Genomic DNA, 26,367 nt, shown 5'->3' on the forward strand with positions numbered 1-26,367 from the left:
TTGAGAGACCACATTCACATAACTTTTAGTATATTGATAAAATTCTATTTTATTACTATTGTTAATTTCTTACTGTGCCTAATTTATAAATTAAACTTTATCATAGGTATGTATGTGTAGAAAAAATATATAGTATATATAAGGTTCAGCACTAAATGTGGTTTCAGGCATCCACTGGGGTCTTGGAATGTGTCCCTGCTGATAAGAGAGGACAACTGTACTATGAAAAGAAAATTTTTGAAATTTAAAACTGAAGAAAAAAATCTAACACCAAGGGGAAAAAACAGGGTGAAAAAAGAAGGGAACACAGTTGAAGATCAAATTTGAGTTGGAATATTAAGCCAAAGAATATGCCCAGAATTCACAAAAGAACAGAGTCAAAGTTTTTTTAAAAAAAGCATGGATAATAGATTCTCAGAGGCTTAATATTCCAATTAAGTTCCACATGAAGCAAACGAAAGAATGAAGAAAACTAATGAAAGAAATGGAGAAAATTTTTCCAGAGAAATATATTGCTTCTGGTTGAAAGGATCCTTCAATTGAAGAACAGAATTAATTTTTAAATTAATCCTAAACACAAATAGTGATTTTTTTTTTAATTTTTAAAAATGTTCTCCACTTATTTTTGAGAGAGACAGAGAGTGAGCAGGGGAGGGGCAGTGAGTGAGAGAGAGAGAGAGAGAGAGAGAGAGAATCTGAAGCAGGCTCCAGGCTCCAAGCTGTCAGCACAGAGCCCGATGCAGGGCGTGAACCCACGAACCGTGAGATCATGATGCTTAACCGACTGAGCCACCCAGGCACCCCTCATATTTTAAAGCCATAAAAAGAGAAAAATCCAAATATTTTCTAGAGAGGTGGGGGGGAAACCTCAGCTTACTCTTTAAAGAATGGGACTTAACACTACTTTAAAAAGTATTAATTTGAACTAAGACTTTTATGCAATAAAACCAACATTCAAATTTGAAAGAAAAGCAAAGATATCTTCAGAATACAAAGTACTCAATTTATTAACCAGGCCAACAGACCCATTCTGAAAAAGTGAACTGAGCATATATTCTGCCCCCCCCCCCCCCCAAAAAAAAAGTGGGTAGAGCAGGACAGGGAAAAAGGAAGTCTAGTTCCATATTAACATTTGAATTTCAGACTTGTCTTGGGAAATGAACTCTAATTCCCACAGGACCACTGTAAGCTGGAGCTAACTGGCTACTTTAAAAGAGCAAAGGTCGTTAGCTGCAGTCACAGTGGCCTATTGCCTCGCTCCTATTTGCTGTTGGTGCCCACCCCGCCTCCATAGGCATTTGAGTTGATCTAAGCCTTAAGCCAAAGGAATTCTTATCCAATAAGGTTATATGCATCCAGGGGTGACGTGGGCATCCTTGAAAATATCCCTGCCATACCCACAGAAACACAAATTAATAGAATAACATCTACAGCATTGCTTCCCAAACATTTAAATTATTCTCCAAAGCATTTCCCAAAGGTAGGAACTGACGGGCGGTGTGCTGTACTTGAAAGCCAAGGACCAGTGTGCTTTCTAAGCCATAGCTTTCATGTTCCCTTGCGAGTCCCTGCAATCCAGACAACAGAACCCAGGTTTGCAGCCAAGACACTCTCTGCCACTTAACTAGCTGTGTGGCCTCGAGCAAGTCACTTAATCTTTCTGAATCTCATTTCTTCACCAATAAAATGAAAATGACCTACACAGCTAGACGGGATAAGAGGTAATGCATTTAAAACACTCTGCATCAGAAGGGGTGTAATAAATGGTGATCTGCTTCTTAATTTCTCAGGTGGCGAACGGGGGCTGAGGTTACTTAAAGACTCATCAGATTTTCTAGCGTCTCCCCTGGCTGGCCGGCATCTGCCCTCTGACTCAGGTCAGGCGTGGAGCCCGTGGCCCCAATGTGCTTCTAGGCGATTGCACTCTGGTCAGACCCTGCTCCTTCGTCTTGGGCGCCGCTCCCGAGAAGGTCACTTCGCTAGTTTCCCGACGCGGCGCGGGACGTCCTCCTAAGTCTCGGGTCCGCCGCGGCCCAGAGCGAATCCTCGCGAGCGCCGTGCGTGGCAGCACGGGGTTGCAGACGCGGCGGGAACCGCTCGGGCGTCCCGGGGAGCCCGGAACTGAGCCTGCCACTCGGGGCCGGCCAAGTTCTCGGTCGCGGCCGTGCGGCCAATCAGCGTCCGCCGGGCCGGGCTCTGCCCCTCCCTCCGCCCACGGGGTCTGCGGCGGAGTCGGCGGCTCAGTCGGCGGCGCGGCCGGCTCCGGGTGCTGGGCGGTGACATGGTGCGTGGCAGGATCTCCAGGCTCTCGGTGCGGGACGTGCGCTTCCCCACGTCGCTGGGGGGCCACGGCTCGGACGCCATGGTAAGCGCTGAGCGACCGCGGGTGCCCTCTCGCCGCGAGGACGCCCAGGCCCCGAGTAGGCGCGGGCAGTCCAGTGGGTCGCGGAAGTTCCCCACTTTGGAACTGTTGCTTTTGCAAAGGCGGAGGCCTGGAAGGGGAGTAAAAGTAACCAGAAACTCTCCATTCCCCGGGGCTTTTTCTTTTTTCGCATTTTTTTTCCTTTTGACGTTTAATATTTCCTGTTTTTGCATTTACGATCCGCATTTTGCTGTAAATAGTAAAATGCCTAATATGCCAACGACAGCAAAGTGGTTTTGTTGAATCCCCACCAACGAAACCCTAGAACACATTGCTGGCTTCTCTGTACTGAGAGGGGGAGTTCGTGGTGGGATACTGGCTGTTTTGGGTGGTGATCCTGCCTCTTCCACAACTTGTGTGACGTGGGAAAGACGCTTAACCTCTCTGGGCATCTTGGGCCCATCTGTGAAATGAAGTCACACTGGCTAGGAAACCAAACAAGCTGGTAGTAACTCTGGGTCATGTGAGGGGGGGCTTTTATGAAATTACCAAAACATTGTTGTAAAGGATTTGCCACTGTAGAGAGTTATGCAAATTCCCGTCTTTGGAGATACAGTAAAGGCACAGGCTTTGACTTAAATACTGAAGGGCGTTTTTGCTTATTGAGAGTGTTTAGAGGGACTCCTCCCACCTACCACCGTCTAGTGCAGTGGTTCCCAAATACAGGAAGGCATTTACTGTAGAATAATTTAAGAAATGGAATTTGTCTCTGGGCCCCAGTGTTTTATGACCTCTGGGTCTCCCTGAGGATCCTCATGTGTGAACACATGCTGGGAATTGAGAAACATCCATGTTAGGATAATGGTTACTTGCTCCCTATGTGGAGGGAGAGGAATGAGTACCAGAGGACTCTAATTCATCCTATAATGTTGTGCTTCCTAAGTGGGCGGAGGGCAGGCTGATATCAGTACATGACCTATGCTCTTTGTGTACTGGAAATATTTTTAAAAAATAAGTTTCTCATTAAAAAGTGCCAACCAAAGTTCTGACATTTAAAAGAACATCTTTTAGGGATGCCTGGGTGACTCAGTTGGTTAAGCATCTGGCTTTTGATTTCGGCTCAGGACATGATCTCATGGTTTGTGAGTTCGAACCCCACATCAGGCTTTGCACTGACAGCGTGGAGCATGCTTGGGATCCTCTGTCTTCTCTCTCTCTCTCTCAAAGAAATAAACTTTAAAAAAAGAATGTCATTTATTCTGAGATTAAGTTATTTCCACTTTTAAAAATCCTTATGTGTTCTTATATTATGGTAAGTGACTTAAAAAAACACCCAGTTGGCAATCCTTGGTGGATCTCCAGATGCTTGACATTTCCCTGCCTTGTAAAATTCAAACACCTGAGCTAGTGCAACCACCTTTACCTCTCTGAGATGTAGCAGCTGTGGGTAAACAACTCCTTCTCTCTAAGCCTCGGCTATCTTCTCCATACGTGAGTATAATAGTATCTACTTCATGCATTAAATGAGATGCCTGTAAAATGCTTGACACAGAGTAAGCCATCAAAAAGTGTTGGCTGTAATTACTATTTACATATGAGGAAACTAAAGCAGAAAGGGGCTCTGGCCTAGATTTTTCTCTGCTTTGAATTTGTGAAGTGTTAAAGTAGCCTGGTGTACTGTAGAATAATTTAAGAAATGGAATTTGTCCCTGGGCCTGAGTGGTTTATGTCCTCTGGGTCAGGAGAGGTTATCTAATACCTAATCTAATCTAAACCTAATCTAAACCTAAACCTAATCTAAAGTCTAATATTTATGAGTATTGCAAACTCATAAATACTTAAGTATTTATCTTCCAGAGATATGGGGTGTGTTGTGTGCTGATTCTTAGGTGCCTTCTTAACAGAATGTGCTATTTTGCACTTCTTGGTGGTACTGCTTCCCGTGCCCTCACGGCTTGCTGAACTCAGCAATTCAGCTGTGTTCAGCACTTAGCAGCAGAGTGAGCCTTCCTAATCAGAAGTAGGATATATTCATGAAGTCCCCAAGTCTGTTAGAGGTAAAGGATTCCACTGTGATTTCTTTTGTTTTTAATCGGCCTTTTAGGAAAAGTGGAGTGCTCAAGGCTGGGTGGTACTTACAAGTTGCTTGCTTGTCTAGGCACTCATCAAGTTTCCATAAGCCCCGGGGCTAGGGGCTCACAGCCCAGCTCCAGCTGACCCCACCACTTCCTATGCATACTTTTCCTCTCCTTTCCCCATTGTCTGCTGAGCTCCCTCGAGTGCCTGTGTCAGACCACTCCACTCTTTTGCTGCTCTGGCTCCTTTTCCTGCACCCCCAGCAGTTAGAAGACTGCCCACTGCATCACCCAGAAGACTGAAAACAAATGCACCCTTAACCCCATCTCCCCACATTAGTCTCCAAACCAACCCTCTGGTCTTTCTTTCCCTTTATCCTGTAAGTCCTATCCTCCCAAACTTATCTATTCTGTGTCCCCATTCCCACCCCTTTTGACTCCCAAGGCCCCCATTCTTCTCCCCTCCCTCTCCATCCAGTATTTTCTTCTTTAGTCTCTTTTTCCAGTGGTTCCTTTTCTGTCCCACATAGACAGGGATTCCCATTTTGGAATCACCTTTCCTTGACCCTAACACCTCTACTTCCTTCTTTGTCTGCTCCTTTCCCACTACACGCTAAATTACTGGTTCATTCCTGTTGGCCTCTGACCTTTACATTTACTTCCTCCTTCATCTGTAATCAACTTCTGTCTCCTTCCTTCTCTTGGGATTGACGTTATTTCTGCTTCCAGGGTCCTTACCCCTGGTCTGCATGTCATGTTGTCTGCTGAGCCTCCTCTTCCTGCCATCATTCTGCCCCCTGGCTGGCTGCTGCTGCTTCCTGTACTGATCCCCTTCCCTCTGCAAAGCTCAGGCTTCAAGGCTGCTCCCTGCTCCCTTCCCTCCACTCCCCCTCCACCCCCATCTCATTGCACACTCCTAGTAAGACACCCCCGCTCTGTGTTGACGGCTTCAGTGCCCCCTTGTAGGCCAATGATTCCCAGATCTCATTTCTGGATCTCCCCTCTCCAGAACCCAGTGGTCAAACCAGGGTGTCAACAATCCTGAAACACACTTCAGTCTTTCCCTTTTCTTTTCTTTTCTTTAAAAAAATTTTTTTTTATTTGCAAGAGAAGAGAGTGCAAGTGGGAGAAGGGGCAGAGAGGGAGAGGGAGGGAGGGAGGGAGGGAGGGAGGGAGAGAGAGAGAGAGAGAGAGAGAGAGAGAGAGAGAGAGAGAGAATCCTAAGCAGGCTCTGCACCGCACCATCAGCTCAGAGCCCAGTACAGGGCTTCAACTCACGAACCGTGAGATCACACACCTGAGCTGAAACCAAGAGTGGGACACTTACCCAACTGAGCCACCCAGGCACCCCAGTCTTTCCCTTTTTTGTCTCTTCACTGCCACTGTCACGCAAGTATTCTCTCCTGACTTGCAGGTCCTTCGTGCCCTCCCCCACTGCTGCAAAGCTCCCCATCCTCAACCTACTGACTCAAGGTTCTATTTTCATCATAAAGCCTCCTCCAGCCTTGAGTGCATTCAGCTGATGGTGCTCTCTGCCTGGCTTCCTTAGTCTGCATTTCTCCCAGAGACTTACCATGTCCTGCCTCATGTTAGTAGAGTTTTTGTAACCCTGGCTTCTAAACTGTAACTTTCTTAAGGGCATACATGTCTGTGCCAGGTCAGCCCTCTGCACAGTCTCTGATACACAGCTCAGCAACCCTTCACACCCAGTGCTCCCCCCGCACTAGGCTTTGATGCCAGACAAAGACCTCCTGTCCACTGTGTGTGCCTTCTCCCCTTCCCTGAATATGGGGATTTCAATTCTGCCTCTTTAAACTCAAATTTCCTCATCTGTCAGGGATAATAGCACCTACTTTATAATATTGTTGTGAGGATTAAGTTAAGTGGCTTTTAAAACAGTGTGCCAGAACAACAAATGTTCTGTAATAATAACAATAATAATAATAAAAACAGTAATAAATTGTCATCGTCCAGTCTTCAGTAGTTGCACATTGCATTCCTTTTTCATGCATTTGGATCTTCTGCCTGGCTTTGGGGGTCTCCGTTATCTGCCCCCACACCCCCTATCCAGGCTCGTCTCCATTCACTTGCCACCCAGTGCCTCAGGGGCCTTGTACTCCTCTGTCTCCCAGGTTTTGGGGTTTCGTATTGCTACCCCTTGCCCACATGCCTTCATCTGTCCCTTTGTCCATCCCATTGTCTTCATCCCCTGCTTCCCCTCCTCTTTCCCTCTTGCCCTTCCGTGGTACTTCTGGCTGACCACATATTAGCACCTGACCTTGTACTGTCCTAGAACCGCCCTCGCCTGGTTCTTGTGTGTTGGCTTCTTCTCACTCTATGAGAGATTTCTAGAGACAGACTGGTTTTTTTCACCTCTGCATCTCCCATATTGACAAGTAGTGTTGAGTTTCATAATAGTCTGTCCGTAAACACTTATCAAAATACCATTGATAGTAGAAAGTTAAAAAACAAAGAACAGGCTAATTTGTTTTGAAGTTTTGTTCTTTGTTTTCCCCCAATGATCTCCTTGACCTGTGCCATTGTCTTTTCAGCCCTGCTGCAAATTGCAACAAAGATAAGCTCAATTTTCTGTGAGGCTTTCTGAAACCTTGGCTGCTTCCATTTGCAGCTACTTGTGGGGCTCAGTCAGTTGAGTGTCTGCCTCTTGATTTCAGCTGCGGTCATGATCCCAGGTCGCTGGATTGAGCCCCACATTGGTATGGAGGCTGCTCAAGATTCTCTTCCTCTTTCTCCCCCTTTGACCCTCTCCCCCACTTATGCTCTCTCAAAAAAAACAAAACTAAAGTAAAAAAACAACCCCAAACAAAACAAAACAAAAACCTTGTGAATATAGCTCTGCTCAGACAGTTGAGAGAGGTAGTTTAGGTGAAAACTCCGGATTAAAATCTAAGCTGATCATTGCAAGTTTGCAATTTGTCTAATTGCAAACTGACACTAAAAATGGACATGTTGCCCTTGTTAAAATAATATGGATCTTTCAGAAGGACTTTCCCTTTGTCCATTTAGAACTCCTGCAGAAAATGGGGTACACCAAGGGGTCTATCGAATTGGAGCTCGTCTTGCATGTCCCCTGTTGCATTTTTAAAAAGTTTTTTATTTTTGAGAGAGATAGAGCAAGCAGGGGAGGGGCAGAGAGAGGGAGACACAGAATCTGAAGCAGGCTCCACGCTCTGAGTTGTCAGCACAGAGCCCGACATGGAGCTTAAACTCACAAACCTTGAGATCATTCGTGACCTGAGCCAAAGTCAGATGCTTAACCGACTAAGCTGCCCAGGCACGCCTCCTGTTGCATTTTCTATTCTTATGTGATGTTCTGAGGTGTACGTTTGGATTCCTCACATTTGCCTTGTGGGACGGGGTGCATTTTTCCTGCAGCACACAGACCCTGATTATTCGGCTGCATATGTTGTCTTAGAGACCGATGCAGAAGACGGGCTCAAAGGGTATGGAATTACCTTCACTCTGGGAAAAGGCACGGAAGTTGGTGAGTTGACCTTTCTCTTAAGTTTCCAGAATGCTTAATTTGCACTTAGATTCCAGTGGTGACCTTACTTTTCTCTGTATGTACATTGCTCAAGGTGAGTAAAAATAGTGTTTCATAGTTTGTTTCATTGGGAGAAAAGGTGGCAGAACTTGGCCCTTCTCCTTGCAGTCATCGATGGACTGCGGGAATATCTGTGAATCTCAGCCTGTTTCTCTGTCTGAGCTAGGCCGGGGGGCGGGGGTGATGGTGGCTGAGGGACACCAGAAGGACCAACGGGCATTTATGTGGAAAGGCTCATTGTGATGTGCACAGTGAGCCCCTCGCTCTTCAAAGTACTTCATACCAAGTGGTTTCAAGTTCACTGCTTTTCATGGCAGAAGGGCCTCTGGCTGCCTGGGTTCGGAGCTGTCATCTGGGGAAAGCTGGTTGTGCAGGAGGCACATTGAACCACGAGTGAAGTCATTCTCTCAGAGCTGGAGAGAGCTCAGTGGTGGTCTTGAGGGCCCTCACATTTTAGAAATAAAGAAACAGAGATCCAGACAGCTGCTCAGCTAGCCCCACAGAACTCCTGACTGCCTAAAGTGCTTTCTTTCCACATTTAAATACAAGTTGTTTGTTTGATTTTTTTTGAAGTACATAATCCACGCACAAGGTACAAAATTCAAGAAGTAAAAAAAGATGACCTTTGCCAGTCAATTTCCATGGATCATTAGGATCTGAAACCAAATTATGATAGTTGATGAGTGAGGATCTAGGAAGGAAACAGGTTCTCTAACTTTGGTGGTGATACGACAGCTCTTCCAAGGGTACTTGCACTGTCGGCTCTCCCTACATGTAAAGTGGAAGCCTTGCCCCACTGAAAGATTCTAATATTGTCAAGCAGATGAAAGGAGTGTGTGTGTATGTGTGTGTGTAGGAAGGACAAGGGAACCTTTCTTGAACTTTAACAGAAACGATTGTGCAGTGTGAGGACAGTTTTTAACTTTTGTTTTATTTTTATTATTTTTTAAGTAGGCCCCATGTCCAGCATGGAGCCCAACATGAGGCTTGAACTCCTGACCCTGAGATAAAAACCTGAGCAGAGATCAAGAGTCTGACACTTAAACTGACTGAACCACCCAGCTGCCCCTAGAAGGACACTTTTTTTTTTTTTTCAACGTTTATTTATTTTTTTGGGGACAGGGAGAGACAGAGCATGAACGGGGGAGGGGCAGAGAGAGAGGGAGACACAGAATCGGAAACAGGCTCCAGGCTCTGAGCCATCAGCCCAGAGCCCGACGCGGGGCTCGAACTCACGGACCGCGAGATCGTGACCTGGCTGAAGTCGGACGCTCAACCGACTGCGCCACCCAGGCGCCCCAGAAGGACACTTTTTTAAAACTTGGTGCAAGTTAGGGGTGCCTAGGGTCTCACCCGGTTAAGTGTTCATCTCAGGTCATGATCTCGCATTTCACATTTTGTGAGTTAGATTCTTGCCTTGGGCTCTGTCTTGACAGCTCAGAGCCTGGAGCCTGCAGCCTGCTTTGGATTCTTTGTTTTCCTCTCTCTCTCTGCCCCTCCCCCACTCATGCTTGAGCGCTCGCGCGCTCTCTCTCTCTCTCTCTCTCAAAAAGAAGTAAACATTAAAAAAAAATAAAAGACTTGGTACAAGTTAAACAGAGAGAGGGTTAGTTCATTTTCCAGGAGAGCTGTGGGCAGCTTCAGAACAGAGATGAGGCTTTGAGATTCGTCTTGAAGGGTAGCTAGGACTTTGCCAGGTAGCAGGAGACTCAGCAATGATTTCCTGTCCCCCTCCCCATTAAGTCAACCATTTGCTGTTAATGTTTTTCCAAAGGCAGTGACCGCTGGCCACGATAAGTTAGTGAGCTGTGTGTCAGCTTTGCCCGCAACTTTAATGGTCTCTGGTGTAAGTTGAGTGCTTTATGAAGCTGCCTTCTCCATATTGCAGACCATATAGGGTGGCCCCCAAAGGTTGTGTAAAACTCAGCAAGCTTACAAAATATGTTATGGGATGGACCATTGGAACCACTCTGGTAATAGCCGAGACTTTGAACTTTGCTGAGTGGGGCACACAGTATGGGGACCCTGCACGTGTTTTGTGCTCACTGGGACTTGATATAGGAGATAGGAGTCTCCCCCTCTCTGGTTGCTGAGCTCTGTGCTTTGGGCCTTCATGGACCTCTGCCTCCTCCATTCCCACCCCCTCCCAGCTGTCCTGATGGACATCGCAGCCAGGGGAGATGCCATCTCTCTATGTCTATAATAAATGCTTCTTTTGCGGTGATGTAGTTGGCTTCCGGAGCCTTTTTCAGACCACAATATGACAGAACCCATTTTAACTTTATGGGCTTTTTGAAGTTTATTTATTTATTTAGAGAGAGGGAGAAAGGGGAGAGTTCACAAGAGAGGGGGAAGGGCAGAGAGAGAGAAAGAGAATTCCAAGGCTTTCTGCCAGTGCAGAGCCCCGACACAGGGCTCCAGCTCCTGAACTGCATGCGAGATGATGACCTGAACCAAAATCAAGAGTCGGACGCTTGATCAACTGAGCCACCCAGGTGCCCCCGTTTTAGCTTTAAACTTGCTCCCTATTTCGGGTGATTCATCGCAGTCTCACTGAATGTGTTACATGGCATTTCCATTCAAGTTGAAAAAACATTCCATTAGCACATCACGGTTCTCCTGCACTTTTACCAGCTTACTTACCTGTGCATTCTTTTATGATTAGAAAAAGAAAAAAAATAGTGCTTTCCTCATTACTGTGAAGGTAGTGCTTGTTTGCATGTGTGAGAGACAGGAAGGGAGGGTTACAGTTATTTGTTTAATGTATAGAAGACACCAATATAGTTCTTAAAAAAATAGAAGAAAAAAAGATGAAGAAAGAAGAATTTCTAAAGAGACAAAAAACAGCCATAAGGGTTCACACCAGCCCTCAGGCTCAGACACCCATGGTCATCCATCGGCCTTACTGACTTGTCCTGTCTGTGCCAGAGGGTGGCAGGGAGTTAGCAAGACGTGCCTTCAGTGACCAGTTTTTTCCAGATGAATTTCCCACCCATGGCATCAAAGCAAACCTGAGGCAGACTGTCCTGTACGCTGGATGACCACCACTACCGAGATTTCTGTCGAATGCACCCAATTTTAGTTACTTTCTTGCAGTGCCCTCCTTTTGAGCAAGGAAAATCTGTGCTATAGATGAATACATTAGTGCTGCTTATGCATCTCTTAGAGCTGTGAAAGGTGAGCTCATCCTCAACTTTGTTAAGGGCATTTTCCATGTGGGGCAAACCAGAGGTATGCTTCATCAGTGGTTTCTAGCAGCTGTCTCATCAACGAGATGGAAGTTTTAACTAGATGATGGTATGTATATACCTCTTTGTGAGTTGCTGACTAGCTCTTCAGATGTCTTTAATCCTAGAGCACCAACCATCAAGGTGTGAGAAGGATTCTGTCTTCTCACATTCTAGGGAATGCATATCTGAACTGGAATGATTCTATAGCCCTTAACAGAAGCCCTAGAGAACATGCAGTGGTTGCTCCAGCCCTAATGCTACATTTGAGAGCAGGTGTGCATTCATGTATGAACACTGTCCCACATAGAAGCCAGGCGCATCCTGACAGCTTGTTTCAGATATGTCAGAGGTCTTTCTCCTAGGATCTGGAGGATAGTAAAACTGCACCAGTAGTTAGTAGAACAGCTATCCTATGAAATGACCTGAGTAATAATCACAGAAATGGCAACACCAAACAACAAATTTATCAAAAAAAAATTATTAATTGCTTTGGGGCTAGATGACTTGATTTGATTATTTTGGTCATTTATGTGTACTAATTGTTTTCTAGCATGACTGAAGGATAGAAGGGTCTTTCCAATTCAATCTGTTACTTATTCTTCATCTGAAATAATACAATAAAGCCTTTTTAAGTAAAATACGGAAAAAAAAAAAAAGGATGGTAATTCTGAGCCAAATTAAATTTGACCTTCAAATTACTTAAGAAAACATATAGTGGGGTGCCTGGGTAGCTCAGTAGGTTAAACATCCAACTCTTGATTCAGCTCAGGTCATGGTCAAACAGTTCATGAGATCTAGCCCCATGTTGAGCTCTGAGCTGATAGCACAGAGCCTGCTTGGGATTTCACACTCCCTCTCTCTCTGACCCTCTCCTGCTCATACTCATTCTCAAAATAAATAAACTTTTTTTCTCTCTTTCTCAAAATAAATAAAGTGTAGTATATCATAAATCAATAGGAAAAAATTAAATCTTTAAGAAAAGTGTTTTCATGTACTTTAACATTTTACATGTAAGTATTGTTTATTTCAAATTCGTTTCATCTTTAGTAGTGTGTTATAGTGTGACTTCAAGATATTTTCTATGCTTGACAATAATTGGAAGGTACCTCTTTTTTTTTTACTTTTATTTTTTTTAACTTTAGAGAAAGAGCATGCCAGAGGGGCAGAGAGAGAGAGAGAGAGAGAGAGTTTCTCATCCAAGCAGGCCCCAAGCTCAGCACAGAACCTGATGCCAGAGCTCAATCCCAGGGCCCTGGGATCATGACCTGAGCTAAAATCAAGAGTTAGATGCTTAACCAACTGAGCCACTCAGGCGCTTCCCCCCACTGCTTTTTTTTTTTTTTTTTTTAATTTGATAAATCAGTCCTTTATTCCTTAGGAACAATGAAATAGAGAAGTTTGATTTTGAAAATGACTGGACACTTGGGGCACCTGGGTGGCTCAGTCGGTTAAGCGGCCGACTTCGGCTCAGGTCATGATATCACGGTCCGTGAGTTCGAGCCCCGCGTCAGGCTCTGTGCTGCCAGCTCAGAGCCTGGAGCCTGCTTCGGATTCTGTGTCTCCCTCTCTCTCTGACCCTCCCCCCACTCATGCTCTGTCTCTCTCTGCCTCAGAAATAAATAAACATTAAAAAAAAAAATGGACACTTTATAAAGTGAACAAGAAAATATATTGGGAATAGGATTTAAATTTTCATATCAAAAAATAAAATAAACTTTCATACCTATGGCTCAGTTTTTCAAATGGCAACCATTCAAAATGTGTTTGCTTTACTCAGATATTAAGCTCAGTGTATGGATTAACAGCTGTATTACATATGTGGTATTATTTATGACAAACCCAAAAGACATATTTGAGGCAGTATTTAAAAACATGTACCTTTAGGGGCACCTGGGTGGCTCAGTCAGCTCAGGTCATTATTCTTACGGTTTGTGGGATCGAGCCCAGCGTCAAGCTCTGTGCTGACAGTGGGGAGCCTGCTTGAGATTCTCTCTCTCTCCCTCTCTCTGCCCCTCCACTGCTCTCACTCACTCTGTCTCTCTCTCAAAATAAATGAACTTTAAAAACAAAACAAAACATGTACCTTTTGTATTTAAAGTTTCCTTCATAAAATCCCACAGTAGTTGTGGTGTTTTCACGTCTTAATTTATTGGCATCATACCAAGACATACCCAAGAATTGAATCCTTATTTAATAGTTGCCTGTGCTGTGAATGCCCTCGCCCACCATGTGCTTAATAAGGACCTCGGGGACATCGTTGGTGACTTCAGAGGCTTCTACAGGCAGCTCACCAGTGATGGGCAGCTCAGATGGGTAAGGGACCTAATTTTTAAAATGTTCTTACAAGTAATATTACTAAGGTCTAAGATGTGCTTTGATTGCAACAAATGTGAAAACAGACAGGCTTACAATTTTAAGGTAAAACACTATTAAATTAGGGCTTCAACCATTTAGACAATCAGTGTTTTGAGGTAATTGATATTCCTTTCTGTAAGACTTGAATCTGGATATATTTGGATCCTATGGACCTCATCTCTACTCCTTGAATGGAAGAAGTGTTCTAGACACTCTAGAAGATAAAGTACTGAATGGGCATCCTTTCTGGGTGAGAGGTAATGTGGGTGGCATTAGAGTTGGGGGAGGAAGTTATTAAAGCCAGAATCATAAGAGAAGAGCAAAGTTAAAAAGATGGAGACCAGAGCACTTTTACATGTATAGGTCTATATTTTGAACCCTAAGTTCAAGGCATGAGAAGAGTGAGGCTCTAGAGAAAGGATTCTGTCACAGTAAGATCAGTCCAGTAACTGGGACCTTGCCGTCGTCCCACATCAGCTCTATTTTTTATTAACTCTGCTCAGTTTCTCATCCATGCACATAGAAAGGCACAGGGAAGGCATTCTCTGTGTTGCCTTGGATTTCATTTTTAACTTTCTGCAAAGCAAGTTGAACTTACTTTTAAAGGCATTCCCTTGAAGAAGTCCCCACTGGCCAAATCTGGGACAATTCAAGGATCAAAATAAATTTGTTAGTAATGGCTTATAGCTCATTGAATAACATAAGAATCCATGAGTGCATTCAGGTAGTAAGCAAACAGCTAGGGAAAGCTTGTCATTATAATAGAACAGAAGAATGTAAAGAATTGTAGCCATAACTGATTGAGGCAAGAATGATCAATGGATGCCCCAGTTTGGGGACAATAGTAATCTTATACTGTGAGGTTACCATTTTCCCTAAGTAAGAGCCCAGTGGACACTGACTTACCTAAGTGCTAAAAGATAATAGCCCTAATAAAAAACCAAAAGGACATTATTGCTTACTTAGAATTTGTGCCAAAAAAGTATGACCTGAATCCCAGTCTGAGGAACACTATTACAAGTCAACCAGCCCATGTGCTTTAAAAATGTCAACAGCATCTTAAAAAAATAAAAACTGTTCCAGATAAAGGGGGACTGAAGAGACAGAACAACCAAATGCAATGTTAATAAAATAAAGTACATTATTGAGGCAATTGGCAGAATTTGATTATGGACTGTTTTAGGCAATAGTATTCTTATCAATGTTATATTCCCTGAATCTGATCATTGTACTGTGGTTATGTGAGAAAATGTCCTTGTTTTTATGACCTACACACAGAAGTATTTAGGGTTCCAGGAGCATGATATTTGCAACTTAAATGGTTCAGTGAAATCAATTGTGTATATATATTATGTGTGTGTGTGCACACACACACAATATATATATAATATTTGTATATACATACACAGAGAGTTGGGGGTAATATACAGGAGTTTTTTGTACTGTTCTTGCAACTTTTCTATAGGTTAGAGACTATTAAAAAAAAAAAAAAGCATGGGGCACCTGGGTGTCTCAGTCAGTTGAGCACCTGACTCTTGATTTTGGCTCTGGTCATGATCCCATGATTGTGAGATCGGGCTTCATGCTCAGCGTGGAGCCTGCTTGGGGTTCTCTCTCAATCCCTCTGCTCCTCTCCCCAACCTGCCCCCAACCTCTAAAATTGAAAAAAAAAAAAAAGTTTTTTAAAGTATATTAAAAAAGCTTAACCTCTTTGTGAGCTTTTATTGATGGCTTTTAACTCTTGAAATGTGTCCCTGGCTAGGAGACCTAACTATCTCTTTCATGTCTAAGAAATGCTGGTGTATTTTGCTTCCTAACCAGATTGGTCCCGAGAAAGGTGTTGTGCATCTGGCGACCGCGGCTGTTCTCAACGCTGTGTGGGACCTGTGGGCCAAGCAGGAGGGAAAGGTAACTCACTGGAGGAGCACTTGCAGGAGCTCTGTGGAATAATCCAACACGTGGCAGAGGACTAAATAGTTCCTCTACGAGCAGCCTTCTAAAGACCAAAGACGCAGGCCTCCAAAAGCAATGTGGAAATTTGTTTGATGTGTTTTCTCCGTGGCAGTAGTTAGGAAACCATAGGAGTAGGTTAGAAAGGGCTGAGAAAGAAATGGGAGAGCAGCAGAGGTGAGGAGTCAGGAGGCAGCATTAGAGATCCGGGTGTGCCTGTGGGCTAGTGGGCAGGTGTTTGAAAGTGGGAGTTTGAGTTTACTTTCAGGGGAAGAAGTGGGCACTTTACACATGATTTAAAATTCTTTTTTTTCCCCCAAGCCTCTGTGGAAGTTACTTGTTGACATGGTAAGTAAATTCTTTAACATTATAACATTAAACAATTATAATAGTGTTGCAGTATAAATGAGATGGATTTCGTGGATTACTTGCCTTTTGTAAATCAGCAAATATATTCAGAATTGTCTGTGGGTCGCCATAGTGATGGTAAAGTAAAACCCCAGTAAACCCTAATATTTCTTTTCTGGTATTTGAGGTAACAGCTGGGTGTGCCCACACACAGTGGTCCATGGGAAGCACTGAGTTTGGGTCCTGCCTCCCCCACTGTGGAGGCTTCACATGTAATGCAAATTCTCTGAGCCTCTGTTTCCCAATTATGAAAAGGGGACAATCATCACTTCTCTGAGAACCTCATAGAATTGGTTGAAAGACCAAATGATAAAAGTGTTTCACAAACTCTGAAGAGCAAGATGTTATTATTAAGATGTCATCTGGTCACTTTGAATTTAGAGTGTTGTGGTCTCCATTATCTGATTCCGGAAGAGAAGGAGCCAAACGCTGAAGATAGGTACCTCGGTGTTTCCTTCTTCCTTGTCCTGTTTGTGGCAGGGAAGAGCGCCTGCCAGGGGAGGAGGAAAAAAAGCTGGGCAATGGGCAAGTTAAGGAGGGTGACCTTCAGACCCAGGCAGACCTGGCTTTGAATGTGGGCTCCTCCACTTTCTGGCAGGTTGACCTGAGGCATGTCACTTAATCTCTTTGAGCATCAGCTGCCTTAGGGTGATGTCTTATGTGGTCACTAAAATCCTGGTAGCCAGCAGATGAAGGCCCTGTTATTATTTGACATCACCATTTGGGAAAAACAAAGAACACCTTGGCTTTGAAGACTGTTGGTCAGCAGACATCGTCTCTTCTCTGGGAGAAAGTGAAGACAGGCTATATCACACCATCGACATGGTTGCAGGTGGCCTGGGGGCCCCATCTGAAGGGGAAGGACATGAGCCACCCTCTAGGCTTAAGGTTAGGCTTTCAGGGGGTGTAGGAGGCGACTCCCCAAACTGAATGAGTTGAGAGGCACCAGAGAGGTGTGACTTCATTCTTATGGATTCTATTTCCTGTTCCAGTAGTGGCCGATGGTCTTAAAAGAGGCAGAATCTCAGCGTTGAGTTTTTTTTACAATTTTTTAAAATGTTTATTTTGAGAGAGAGAGTGCATGTGCAGGTGAGTGAGGGAGGGGTCGGGGGGGGAGAGAGAGAGAGAGAGAGAGAGAGAGAGAGTGAGAGAATCCCAGGCAAGCTCCACGCCCATTGCAGAACCCATCGCAAGGCTCGATCACACAACTGAGAGATCATGACCTGAGCCGAAATCAAGAGTAGGACACTTAACTGACCGAGCCACCCAGGTGCCCCGAGCTTTTACAATTTTTGACAGACTAGTGGAGGACTGTTGGTCAGAGTAAAACCTGAGAGGGAGTGAAGCTACTGGTTGCTTCCCAACTGTTAGACTGAGATGGGGAGGGGTCTCAACCAGAGATCCAGCTGAGATGTTGGCCTTGCCGGTGTGGCCAGAGTAGTGAGCATGGGGCAGGAAGAGGCGGGGAGAGAACAGCCAGTGATGGTCCAGGGTGGCCTCCCACGTTTAATCCATTCTGTACCTGTTGGTGAAGTGAATTACCCAATTTGACAAGAGAAAAAATTGACCACAGTCATGCTGCTAATAAATAGTGGGCATAGGGTTGACCCGGGGAGCCTGGCTCTGATACCAGCCTTCTTTCCTCTCCTGCTGAGCTGCGCCAGTATCCCAGTCAGCCCTGATGTGTAGAGCAATGATGTCTAGAGAGATACCAGGCGCTCATCTATCCACTTACTCATGCTGAGTGCTTGCCTCATGCCGGATCCTCTTTCCAGAAGCCATGTTAGTTGGGATGGTTGGAGCCTAGGTGTCAGGAGGGGAAGGGACGGGAAGGGAGGAGGGGGTTGCAGCGGGAGCACCTGAGGATGTCTTTGGGAGTCAGCCCTGACCCTCTGAAGGGCTCTCAAACAATTTAACACAAATCCCAAAGGTCCTTTCCCGGAAAGGGTAATCCCACGTCTCAGTGTAAGCACATCCTTAGAAACATAAGCCATTTGTGAATTGATTTGGGCCTTTCCCCTCTCCTGTCACACTGCCAGGACCCCAGGATGCTGTTATCCTGCATAGATTTCAGGTACATCACAGACGTCCTGACTGAGGAGGAAGCCTATGGTGAGTCATACTCAAGTGACAGAACTGAAGTTCTCTGGTACCACTGATGTGGCATGCCATACCTACCATATAGCATGCATGCTTTGTTGTCTAAAAAAGTGATGATACTTTTTTTTTTTCCAGGAATACTGCAGAAAGGTCAAATTGGCAAAAAAGAGAGAGGTGGGTGGTGAGGAAATTTCCTTCATTGTTTTTGCTGTCACTGTCCTTTTGAATGTCCCTGTCGTCTGGGGGTTCATAGTGTCTTCCCAAATGCCTCGTGCCCAGCAGCCAGGCCCTCTGATGGGCGGTTGCAGTTGCGTCTGGATGTGTCCTGGGTGTGACAGGAAGACCTGGGGTAGTTTGACAGCGTTGGTATTTGCATGATTGTGACTGTGACCAAAGGCTGGGTTTGGGGCTGGGTGCATGTGAAAGGCAGGGTCAGAAGGAGAACTGCTGGATTCTCTGGGGGCAGCAGCTTAGCTACAGGCAATTCTAATCCTGAAGGTCCCTGGAAAGCACAAATGTTGACAAGCTCTGTGTTTCCACAGAAAGGCAAATGCTGATGCATGGCTACCCTGCCTACACGACATCATGTGCCTGGCTGGGGTACTCGGATGACACGCTGAAGCAGGTGGGCATCCGAAGCTGGTTTTGTAGACAGGTTTTATATTCCTGGCTTTCTGGAGTTTTCTTGTTAGTCCTTCTAGATCATTGTGGATCCAAGGCCCCATTCTGAAAGCACTTCTACTGGAGCAAAAGTAAAGCCGCTCATATTGTGGGCATGGGACTCTGTGACCTTGTATGTCCCACCTGGGTCCTGGAAGGGGACAGTCCAGGATTTGACCCCAGGCAGAGACAGCAGTGTAGTGTCGTGCAGTGTTACACCTAACCATGCTGAGCCTCGGTTTCCTCACTGTGAAATGGGGAAATAATACGGGTCTTGTGGGTGGTTTGGAGGCTCCAGATAAAAGCTGTGAGTTGTGTGACGCTTGTGGCCCCGTGGCTGGTACTCGGCTGCAGTCAGTGCGAGGTTGATCCCACTGCACTGTACCTGCAGCTGAGAGAAAGACTAGCTTCTGTTTGTTACCCTCACATCCATTAGTTCTCTGGATGCTGCAGGATATCCTAGCTTTAACAAGAGGGATATCAATGCTCCATTGCCCTTTGAGGAGTGTGAACAATTAAAGACATTGTTCCCATAGAGATGAGGAAAGAAAGTCATCCTATGGGTACAAAGAGTTATGGTCTGTTGGCTAAACTGTGCTCTTAATGCATCAACACATAGCTGTTCCTCCGGTTCCCGCTGCTGCCGTAAGTGCATATGAAACCAGATCAGGGACAACTGGGGTCCTCATTAGACCAAGGGGAGCTCTGCCGTGTGTGATGCTGGCTGTGCTCCTCTCCCCGCAGCTCTGCACCAAGGCCCTGCAGGACGGCTGGACCAGGTAACTTGTTTGCGCGGTAACGAGCTTCACTGCCCCAGTTAGCAGCATGATGGGCCAGGAACAAAAGGCACCAGGGTGGCCAGGATTCGTCCAGGAGCAGTCTCACATGGAGGATACATAGGAGAAGTCTCACTGTAGACCAGGCTTTCTCCAAAGATGAGATGTGAGTCCTAATTACAACCCTAAGACCTTGGAGAAACAGACCTTGGAGATCATCAACTTCAAACACCAGTCCAGAATAGAAATCAACTCTTGAAAAAAAAATTTTTTTTAAGTTTACTTATTTTGAGAGGGGGGAGGGAGAGAGAGAATCCTAAGCACACTCTGTACCATCAACACAGAGCCTGATATGGAGCTTGAATCCACGAAATGTGAGACCATGACCTGGGCTGAAACCAAGACCTGGATGCTCAACCCACTGAGCCACCCAGGCGCCCGAGAAGTCCACTCTTTTACTATCAGTAATAAGCATTGACTCAGCTTCCACTTGAAAACCTGCAGAGGCAGTGAGCCTAACTTGCAAGGCGCTTTTGCATTGTTTGAGGGCTCCGTGTGTTAGAAAGAGTCCCAAAATGTATCGAGTCCTTCCCTTCCATTAACTTCCAGCTACTGGTTCCAGTTCTCTGCAGAGTCTCCAAGCGTCTCCTCTTCCCCTGGAGTGGTGGCCCTTCTCCTCCCCAGGCTGCTTCTCTCCAGACCAACTGTTGGCACTTCTCTGCTTGTCTCTGCTGAGCAGATATAGACCCCTGGGCATCCTAGGGTTTTCCTTTGGATACAGTGTGGCTGTCAGTGGTCCCAAAACCTAACACCATGCAGGACATAGAGGGACCATCATCTCGTGATGTGGTCACCATGAGTCTACCAGTTTAGCGCACAGTGGCACATTCTGTAATAGGTCCCTAGGCTCCCTGCATGACTCTCAGTCTGGCCACGGGCCCCCTGCTGCTGCCAGTGTAGTCTGGAGCAGGAGCATCAGCATTTCCTGAGAGCTTGTCAGAAATGGCAGTCCAGCCTCTTCCCAGACCGGCTGCTCAGGAATCTGCATTTTAACAAGATCCCATGTCAAAGGGTGACTTGTGTGCATGCTAAAGTTTGGGAAGCACTGAATTCTTGTTAACTCCTCAGCTAAATGAAGGGTCAGGAAGTGAGAATTTGAATGAGGCAGCATGAAGCATTGGAAAGAGGCTTGGGATATGATGGATTTGGAATCAGCCTCTTGCCTTTTCCCCTCATCTCTACAGGTACTTGCTGTGTGATAATGGGCAAATGGCCCAACCTGTCTGAACCTTATTTTCTTTCTCTATAAAATGGGAATAATAGTAACTCATGATTCTCCTCAAAGTTGCGGTATCTGAAAAGGATCAGCACAATGGGAGTCCTAGCAGGCGCTCAGGAAGTGCCGGCACCTTCCCTCTTTCTGGATACCTAGGGAAGGCTGACCTTTCACTGCATTGATTCAGGATGAAGCCCTTGTATAAACCTCTGCACAGCTGGAGGTATTTTATCAGTCATACTCTTTTTTTTTCTTTAATTTTTTTAAAAGTTTATTTTTGAGAGAGCACGTGCAAGCAGGGTAGGGGCAGAGAGAGAGGGAAACACAGAATCTGAGGCAGGCTCCAGGCTCTGAGCTGTCAGCACAGAGCTGGATGCAGGGCTCGAACCCACAAACTGTGAGATCATGACCTAAGCCAAAGCCGGATGCTTAACCGACTGAGCCACCCAGGCACCCCTATCAATCATACTCTTTACGTTCAGGATGTGACAGGCACTTCTCCTTAATTCCAATTCTGGCTTTTGTTCTTAATTCCTTGTCATGGCACAGTAAAAACTCAGTGTTATTAAATATCTGACTGCTCTCCTAGTTCTTAGACTTTGGGTCAGCGGGTGGTTTAGCCTTATTGCCCTGATACATTTGCCAGATTATTTTCAAGTGGCTTGTCTGGGACTGACCAGAAAAGGGCAAAAGGTTACTAGAAGATATGACCTGTGAATTATTGACAGAGGCGGCTGCTTCTGCAGAAAATCCACGTGTCTTTGTCACGTCAGTACACGTCCAAACTACCAAACCGCATTTGTTTTACAGGTTTAAGGTAAAAGTGGGTGCTGATCTCCAGGATGACATCCGTAGGTGCCGACTCATCAGAAACATGATTGGACCCGAGAAGACGTTGGTAAATGTCCTCCCCTACCATTGAGAAGCCTTGCGTGAAGCCTGTGTCTTGGGCCAAAATGCAACTCATTTCAAGCAAGGATTAAGGAATGTTGGGAATTTTATTTTATTTTTTAGAGTTTATTTATTTTGAAACAGAGAGAGAGCATGCTGAAGGGGCAGAGAAAGAGGGAGAGAGGGAGAATTCCAAGCAGGCTCCACACCATCAGCACAGAGCCAGATGTGGGACTTGAACCATGAGATGATGACCTCACCCAAAGTCAGATGCTTATGCAACTGAGCCACCCAGGTGCCCCAAAGAACACTGGGAATTTTAAAGCTGAGTGAGAGAGGAAGTACAGATTTGTGTGAGCTGATAGTTTAAAATGTCTGTTCTGCAGAACTGCTTGTGTAAGATCAGGCTTAGGGATTATTCCTGCTTGCTGGCACAGAAGCGCCTGAGCAAGCAGGTCTCCCCTTGGAGCCCCAGTGTGCCATTCTTTGACTCCCCTGAAAAAATACATCCCGCCTGGTCCATCAGGCGGCCAGTCTCAGGGAGCCAATGTTGAAGAGATGCCAGACTTTGCTGAGATAAATGTAAGGATCAGTCAGAGATTTCTTATTACATGTAAAATATTTTTATAAAGTCATTCTTATAAGAGATTTCTTATTACATGTAAAATATTTTTATAAAGTCACAAGATGTTTTTGTGGAGTTTGGGAGGCATGTTTCCTAAGTTAACTAAAATAGGAATTGGGTCCTTGACCTAGGATAAGAAGTATCACCATTTATATGTGAGTTAATGCTACTTTTAAGGGGTCATCCTTCTCCAAGTAATTTGTGGTACAATTGATTCTAGGTGTCCTATCATCTGGTTTTCATAGTGCCCCCTGTGGAAACTCTTACCACTTAGCACTTTCTACTAGAGATACCCACCTCCGTGTCTGTCTTCTCAAAGCGTGATAATGTCAGGGTTGGGGAGGCCCTGTCTTAGTCTCTGCACACCCAGCACCTGACTTCCAGGCAGGATCTCCACATGCAGAGAGCCAGGGCCTGGGAGTTAAAGAGGCCTGGATCTGAACTAGCTGTTTACGTGGCTCATTGTTCTTGGCAAGTTCCTTAACTTCTCTGCATGTCAGTTTTCTTTTCTGTAAACTGAGTTAATATGAACTGCGTCATAAAATACCCAGTTGAGTAGGTGCTTCATAAATGGTAGAGTTTGGGTTATTTATTATTGTGCCAGATTTATAGTTGGCAATAGTCAATAAATGACTAGTGAACAAATTTAGAATTGACGATGAATGACCCAGAATGTGATAAAGTAGTTTCCAGAACAATGAATACTGCAAGACAGCTGTACTTCCAAGCCCTAAATGCAGATCGGGCCAGAGCTCCAGGGCCAGCAAGCACTTCTCCTGAGCCTAGCCCAGGACACTTCCAGACATCACAGTGGCTCTGTGAGTTGCATTTCCTCTAGAAGACACATCTAGAACTACAGTGCCTGTCTTGGTGGCTGTTCTTTGGCTCCTTTTGTAACGGCTGCATGCTGATCCTCCACAGAGGAGATGTCAGGCTCCCTCTGGAAGTCTTGCTCAGCAGTTGGTGGCACTGAGTGACAGCATTTCCTCCCTCAGAGCTGCAGTCCTGTCACAAGTCAGTACCAGGCAGACCTCATGGTGAAAGATCTCTCTCTCTCTCTCTCTCTCTCTGTCTCTCTGCAGATGATGGATGCCAACCAGCGCTGGGATGTGCCTGAGGCAATAGAGTGGATGTCAAAGCTGGCTGAGTTCAAGCCACTGTGGATTGAAGAACCCACCTCCCCTGATGACATTCTGGGACATGCTACCATTTCCAAGGTAGAAAAGCCGCTCCTGCCTCTGTCACTACTGCCATGTATTTTTGTTTGTGGGTTTGGTCTGACAGATCCCAAAATCCCGTTGCTTCTTCCCTTTTACATTTTTACATATTTTAGAGACAGTACATTGCTAAGAGTTGAAAGGCTGCCAACGAACCAAAGGTTAATAGACATGGCTCCAGACTTTGTAAATATAGAAATCTGACTGATACTAAAATATTTTACTCCCCCAGAATGAAACAAAAGTGCAGATTCCTCTGGAGGACTCAAAATACAAGGTTTACTTAGCTAATGCCTAGGTCAGGCCTGCCCAGGAGAAGGCTACCTGGAGCCCTCGCACCAGCACACTTCCTGCACCGATCCACCCGGCTTCCCTTCCTCTTGGGTTTAGGGACACCCTGATAAGTCAGAGCATCTGAGAACATCCTTTCTCTCAGGGAGTGTCTCCCTTTAGGCAGGTGTCCAGCACGGATATATATAAAGCCAGAATGCCAGGTAGTTAATTTGTAAGGAGAACTCCCAACTTCTGGGAGCACTAGAGTTTTGTATCCTCTGACCAGAGCAAGCTCCACAAGGAGCCACATTAAACCAGAGGCTGTTGGGTGAGTGAAAAATCAGGACAGGAACTGGTGGTGCTATTTAAATATGAGACGGTGTCAGTCCAGTGTGGCCCCGCGCATCTCCCCACAGTGCATGGATGTGCCTGCTCCTGGCACCAGGCATGTTGAGTCTTAAGCCTCACCCCTCCCCTGGCAGTGCCTGCCTTCCCAGCCCCGGCCAGCACTCACCCCTACTCCCCTTTTACGTTTTCCTCTGATAACCCTTCCTCCCCAACATTGGGTTCGTAGGTTCGCTTGCTTTACAGTCCATTCCTGCCTGCCTGGGAGATTTTTTCCCCTGGTGTGACTTTGCATTGCTATACTCTCCCCCAATCTGAAAATTGTCACTGTGAGGACAGTCAGTTCCAAGTTCTGGGAAAGATACCTCAGCGTGTCCTACATGAAGTCATAGGTCCTACTGGAGCCATTCTGCTCCATTTCTCTCAGTAAATGAACATATGAGCTTCTTATGTGGGACACTCCACAGAAGCCTGTGTTTGAGGGATGCCCTCCCACTCTCCCCACTTCACAGCCTAGCTGGAGAGAAGAAGGTAAGACATGGGGGCATGCTGGGTGGGGCCCTGAGCACTGAGGACAGTAGAAAGAAGGTCACTGAAGGGAGAGACAGGCGTGGGCTGGGATGGTGGAGTGGCCTTGTGGAGGTAAGACAAGAGCTGACCCTGAGGAAAGCTGTACTGCAGGTGGGGGAGACGTGAGCAGCAGTCGTGGGGTGACCATGTTGATTTAAACAGAACTGAAAGCTTCTGAGGAGTCGTTCTGAAATGAGAATCTAGTGACAGGCCATGGTTCGAGAAATAAGACGTTTGCCTCAGGGTTCTTATGGGGGTAGCCATGCCCTAGTGCTGCCCGCTTGCCTACACAGGGACTTGCACCGCTGCCCACCTGGAGGGTCTCCTCAGAAGCTCTTTTGGGTTTCAGCCATCTGAGGTCTTGTTTACATGGGGAAGGCCATCCACTCAGGAGGCATCCCATGAAGTGGGCGCAGACAGACCAAGGCTGGGGGAAGCCACAGAAACAGCAGGCCCTGGAGATCCCCAGCACAGGGGCTGTGGGGAAGATGGGTCCATGGGGCCAGACAGCAGGTCCGTCTGTGCAGAAGATGTGGCCCAACACAGTGAGCCACCATAGTGTCTTGAAGGAGAGAATAGGATTAAAGAAGATTTCACTGGGAAAAAAACATGTAGGATGGATTGAGACACGGGGTACAGGGCAGGTGTGGAACAGACAGAAAGAAACTGGAGGCAGAGAGTAGAGCTAGGAGGCTTTCCCAGTAACCTAGGAGGCCAGGTGGTGAAGGGAGAGGGCAGCTAGAATAGAGCAGGTTCAGGAAATGATTAAAAGGAAGAAATAAACATTGGTACCTATTTAGTGTCAGAAACATATTCTTTAAAATGGTAGAGTGAATGACTTCACCCCTCCTCTACTACTTTTCCCCACTCTGTTTTTTTTGTTTTTGTTTTTGTTTTGAGATAAAGAACCGAGACCATTTAAATTAGAAGTTCCCAAAAGCATAAACAAGGAAGCTAGAAGGTGCCTCAGCGACCATCTGCTCTAACTTTTGACCTGGAGACGAGGAGGCTGAGGCTTCTGGTTTTCCATGAATCATCCATGTCCACATATCCCATTAGAGGCGGGACAGCTAGCAGGATTGGGGATACCTGGCTCCTAAGTTAAAGGTTATCTATTTATTAGAGAGAGAGAATGCAAGCAGTGGAGAGAGAATCTCAAGCAGGCCCTATAGTCAGCATGGAGTCGAATGCGGGGTTCAATCCCACAACCCTGGGATCATGACCTGAGCCGAAACCAAGAGTTGGACACTCAACCGATTGAGCTACCCAGGTGCCCCTAGGGCTTTTCTGTAGAGGAGTGGTTCTATCTAGTGGTTCAGATGTCTGCCCTGGCTCTGGAGTGGGCCTGGAGTTCAAGCCTGGGCTCTACCCCTTTCTAGCTTTGTCATCTGGGAACAGTTGCTAGCCCTGAACCTGTTTTGCCTCTGTGAAATGGGGGTGATGATGATTCCTGTCCCAGTGGGCTGTGATGAGCAGTCATTTCAGTCACGGTTTCACGCAGCACCGCACAGTTGAGAGCACACCACGCTAGTAAGAGCTCAATGTTAGCTATTGGTGCCACTGATACCTGAGGAGAGTACCTATGGCCTCGCAATCCCGGTGGGGGCAGGGGAGAGCAGCCTGGAGCCCAAGTGGAGGGAAGTGAGGTAGCTTCAGGCAGTAGGACTGAGAGAGCAGTCTAAGAAGACT

General features: G+C 45.9%; 1 protein-coding gene across 2 annotated transcripts in view; it reads left to right on the forward strand.

Annotated features, from left to right (window-relative positions):
* Positions 1-2,191: 2,191 nt before the first annotated feature.
* ENOSF1 (enolase superfamily member 1) overlaps positions 2,192-26,367 on the forward strand; it is a 29,376-nt gene continuing 5,200 nt past the window's right edge. The window contains exons 1-11 of one of the 2 annotated variants that reach the window (XM_045457885.1): positions 2,192-2,365; positions 7,834-7,942; positions 13,430-13,545; positions 15,409-15,495; positions 15,859-15,885; positions 17,985-18,057; positions 18,181-18,219; positions 18,588-18,670; positions 19,450-19,484; positions 21,568-21,655; positions 23,356-23,490. In XM_045457885.1, the coding sequence (XP_045313841.1) occupies positions 2,282-2,365; positions 7,834-7,942; positions 13,430-13,545; positions 15,409-15,495; positions 15,859-15,885; positions 17,985-18,057; positions 18,181-18,219; positions 18,588-18,670; positions 19,450-19,484; positions 21,568-21,655; positions 23,356-23,490 (876 nt within the window). In that variant the 5' untranslated portion in view covers positions 2,192-2,281. Of the gene's footprint in view, positions 2,366-7,833; positions 7,943-13,429; positions 13,546-15,408; positions 15,496-15,858; positions 15,886-17,984; positions 18,058-18,180; positions 18,220-18,587; positions 18,671-19,449; positions 19,485-21,567; positions 21,656-23,355; positions 23,491-26,367 lie in introns of those variants that run through there. The other variant, XM_045457886.1, reaches the window with a different exon arrangement.

Source organism: Leopardus geoffroyi, chromosome D3, assembly GCF_018350155.1.
Source record: "Leopardus geoffroyi isolate Oge1 chromosome D3, O.geoffroyi_Oge1_pat1.0, whole genome shotgun sequence".
Lineage (NCBI taxonomy): Eukaryota > Metazoa > Chordata > Mammalia > Carnivora > Felidae > Leopardus > Leopardus geoffroyi.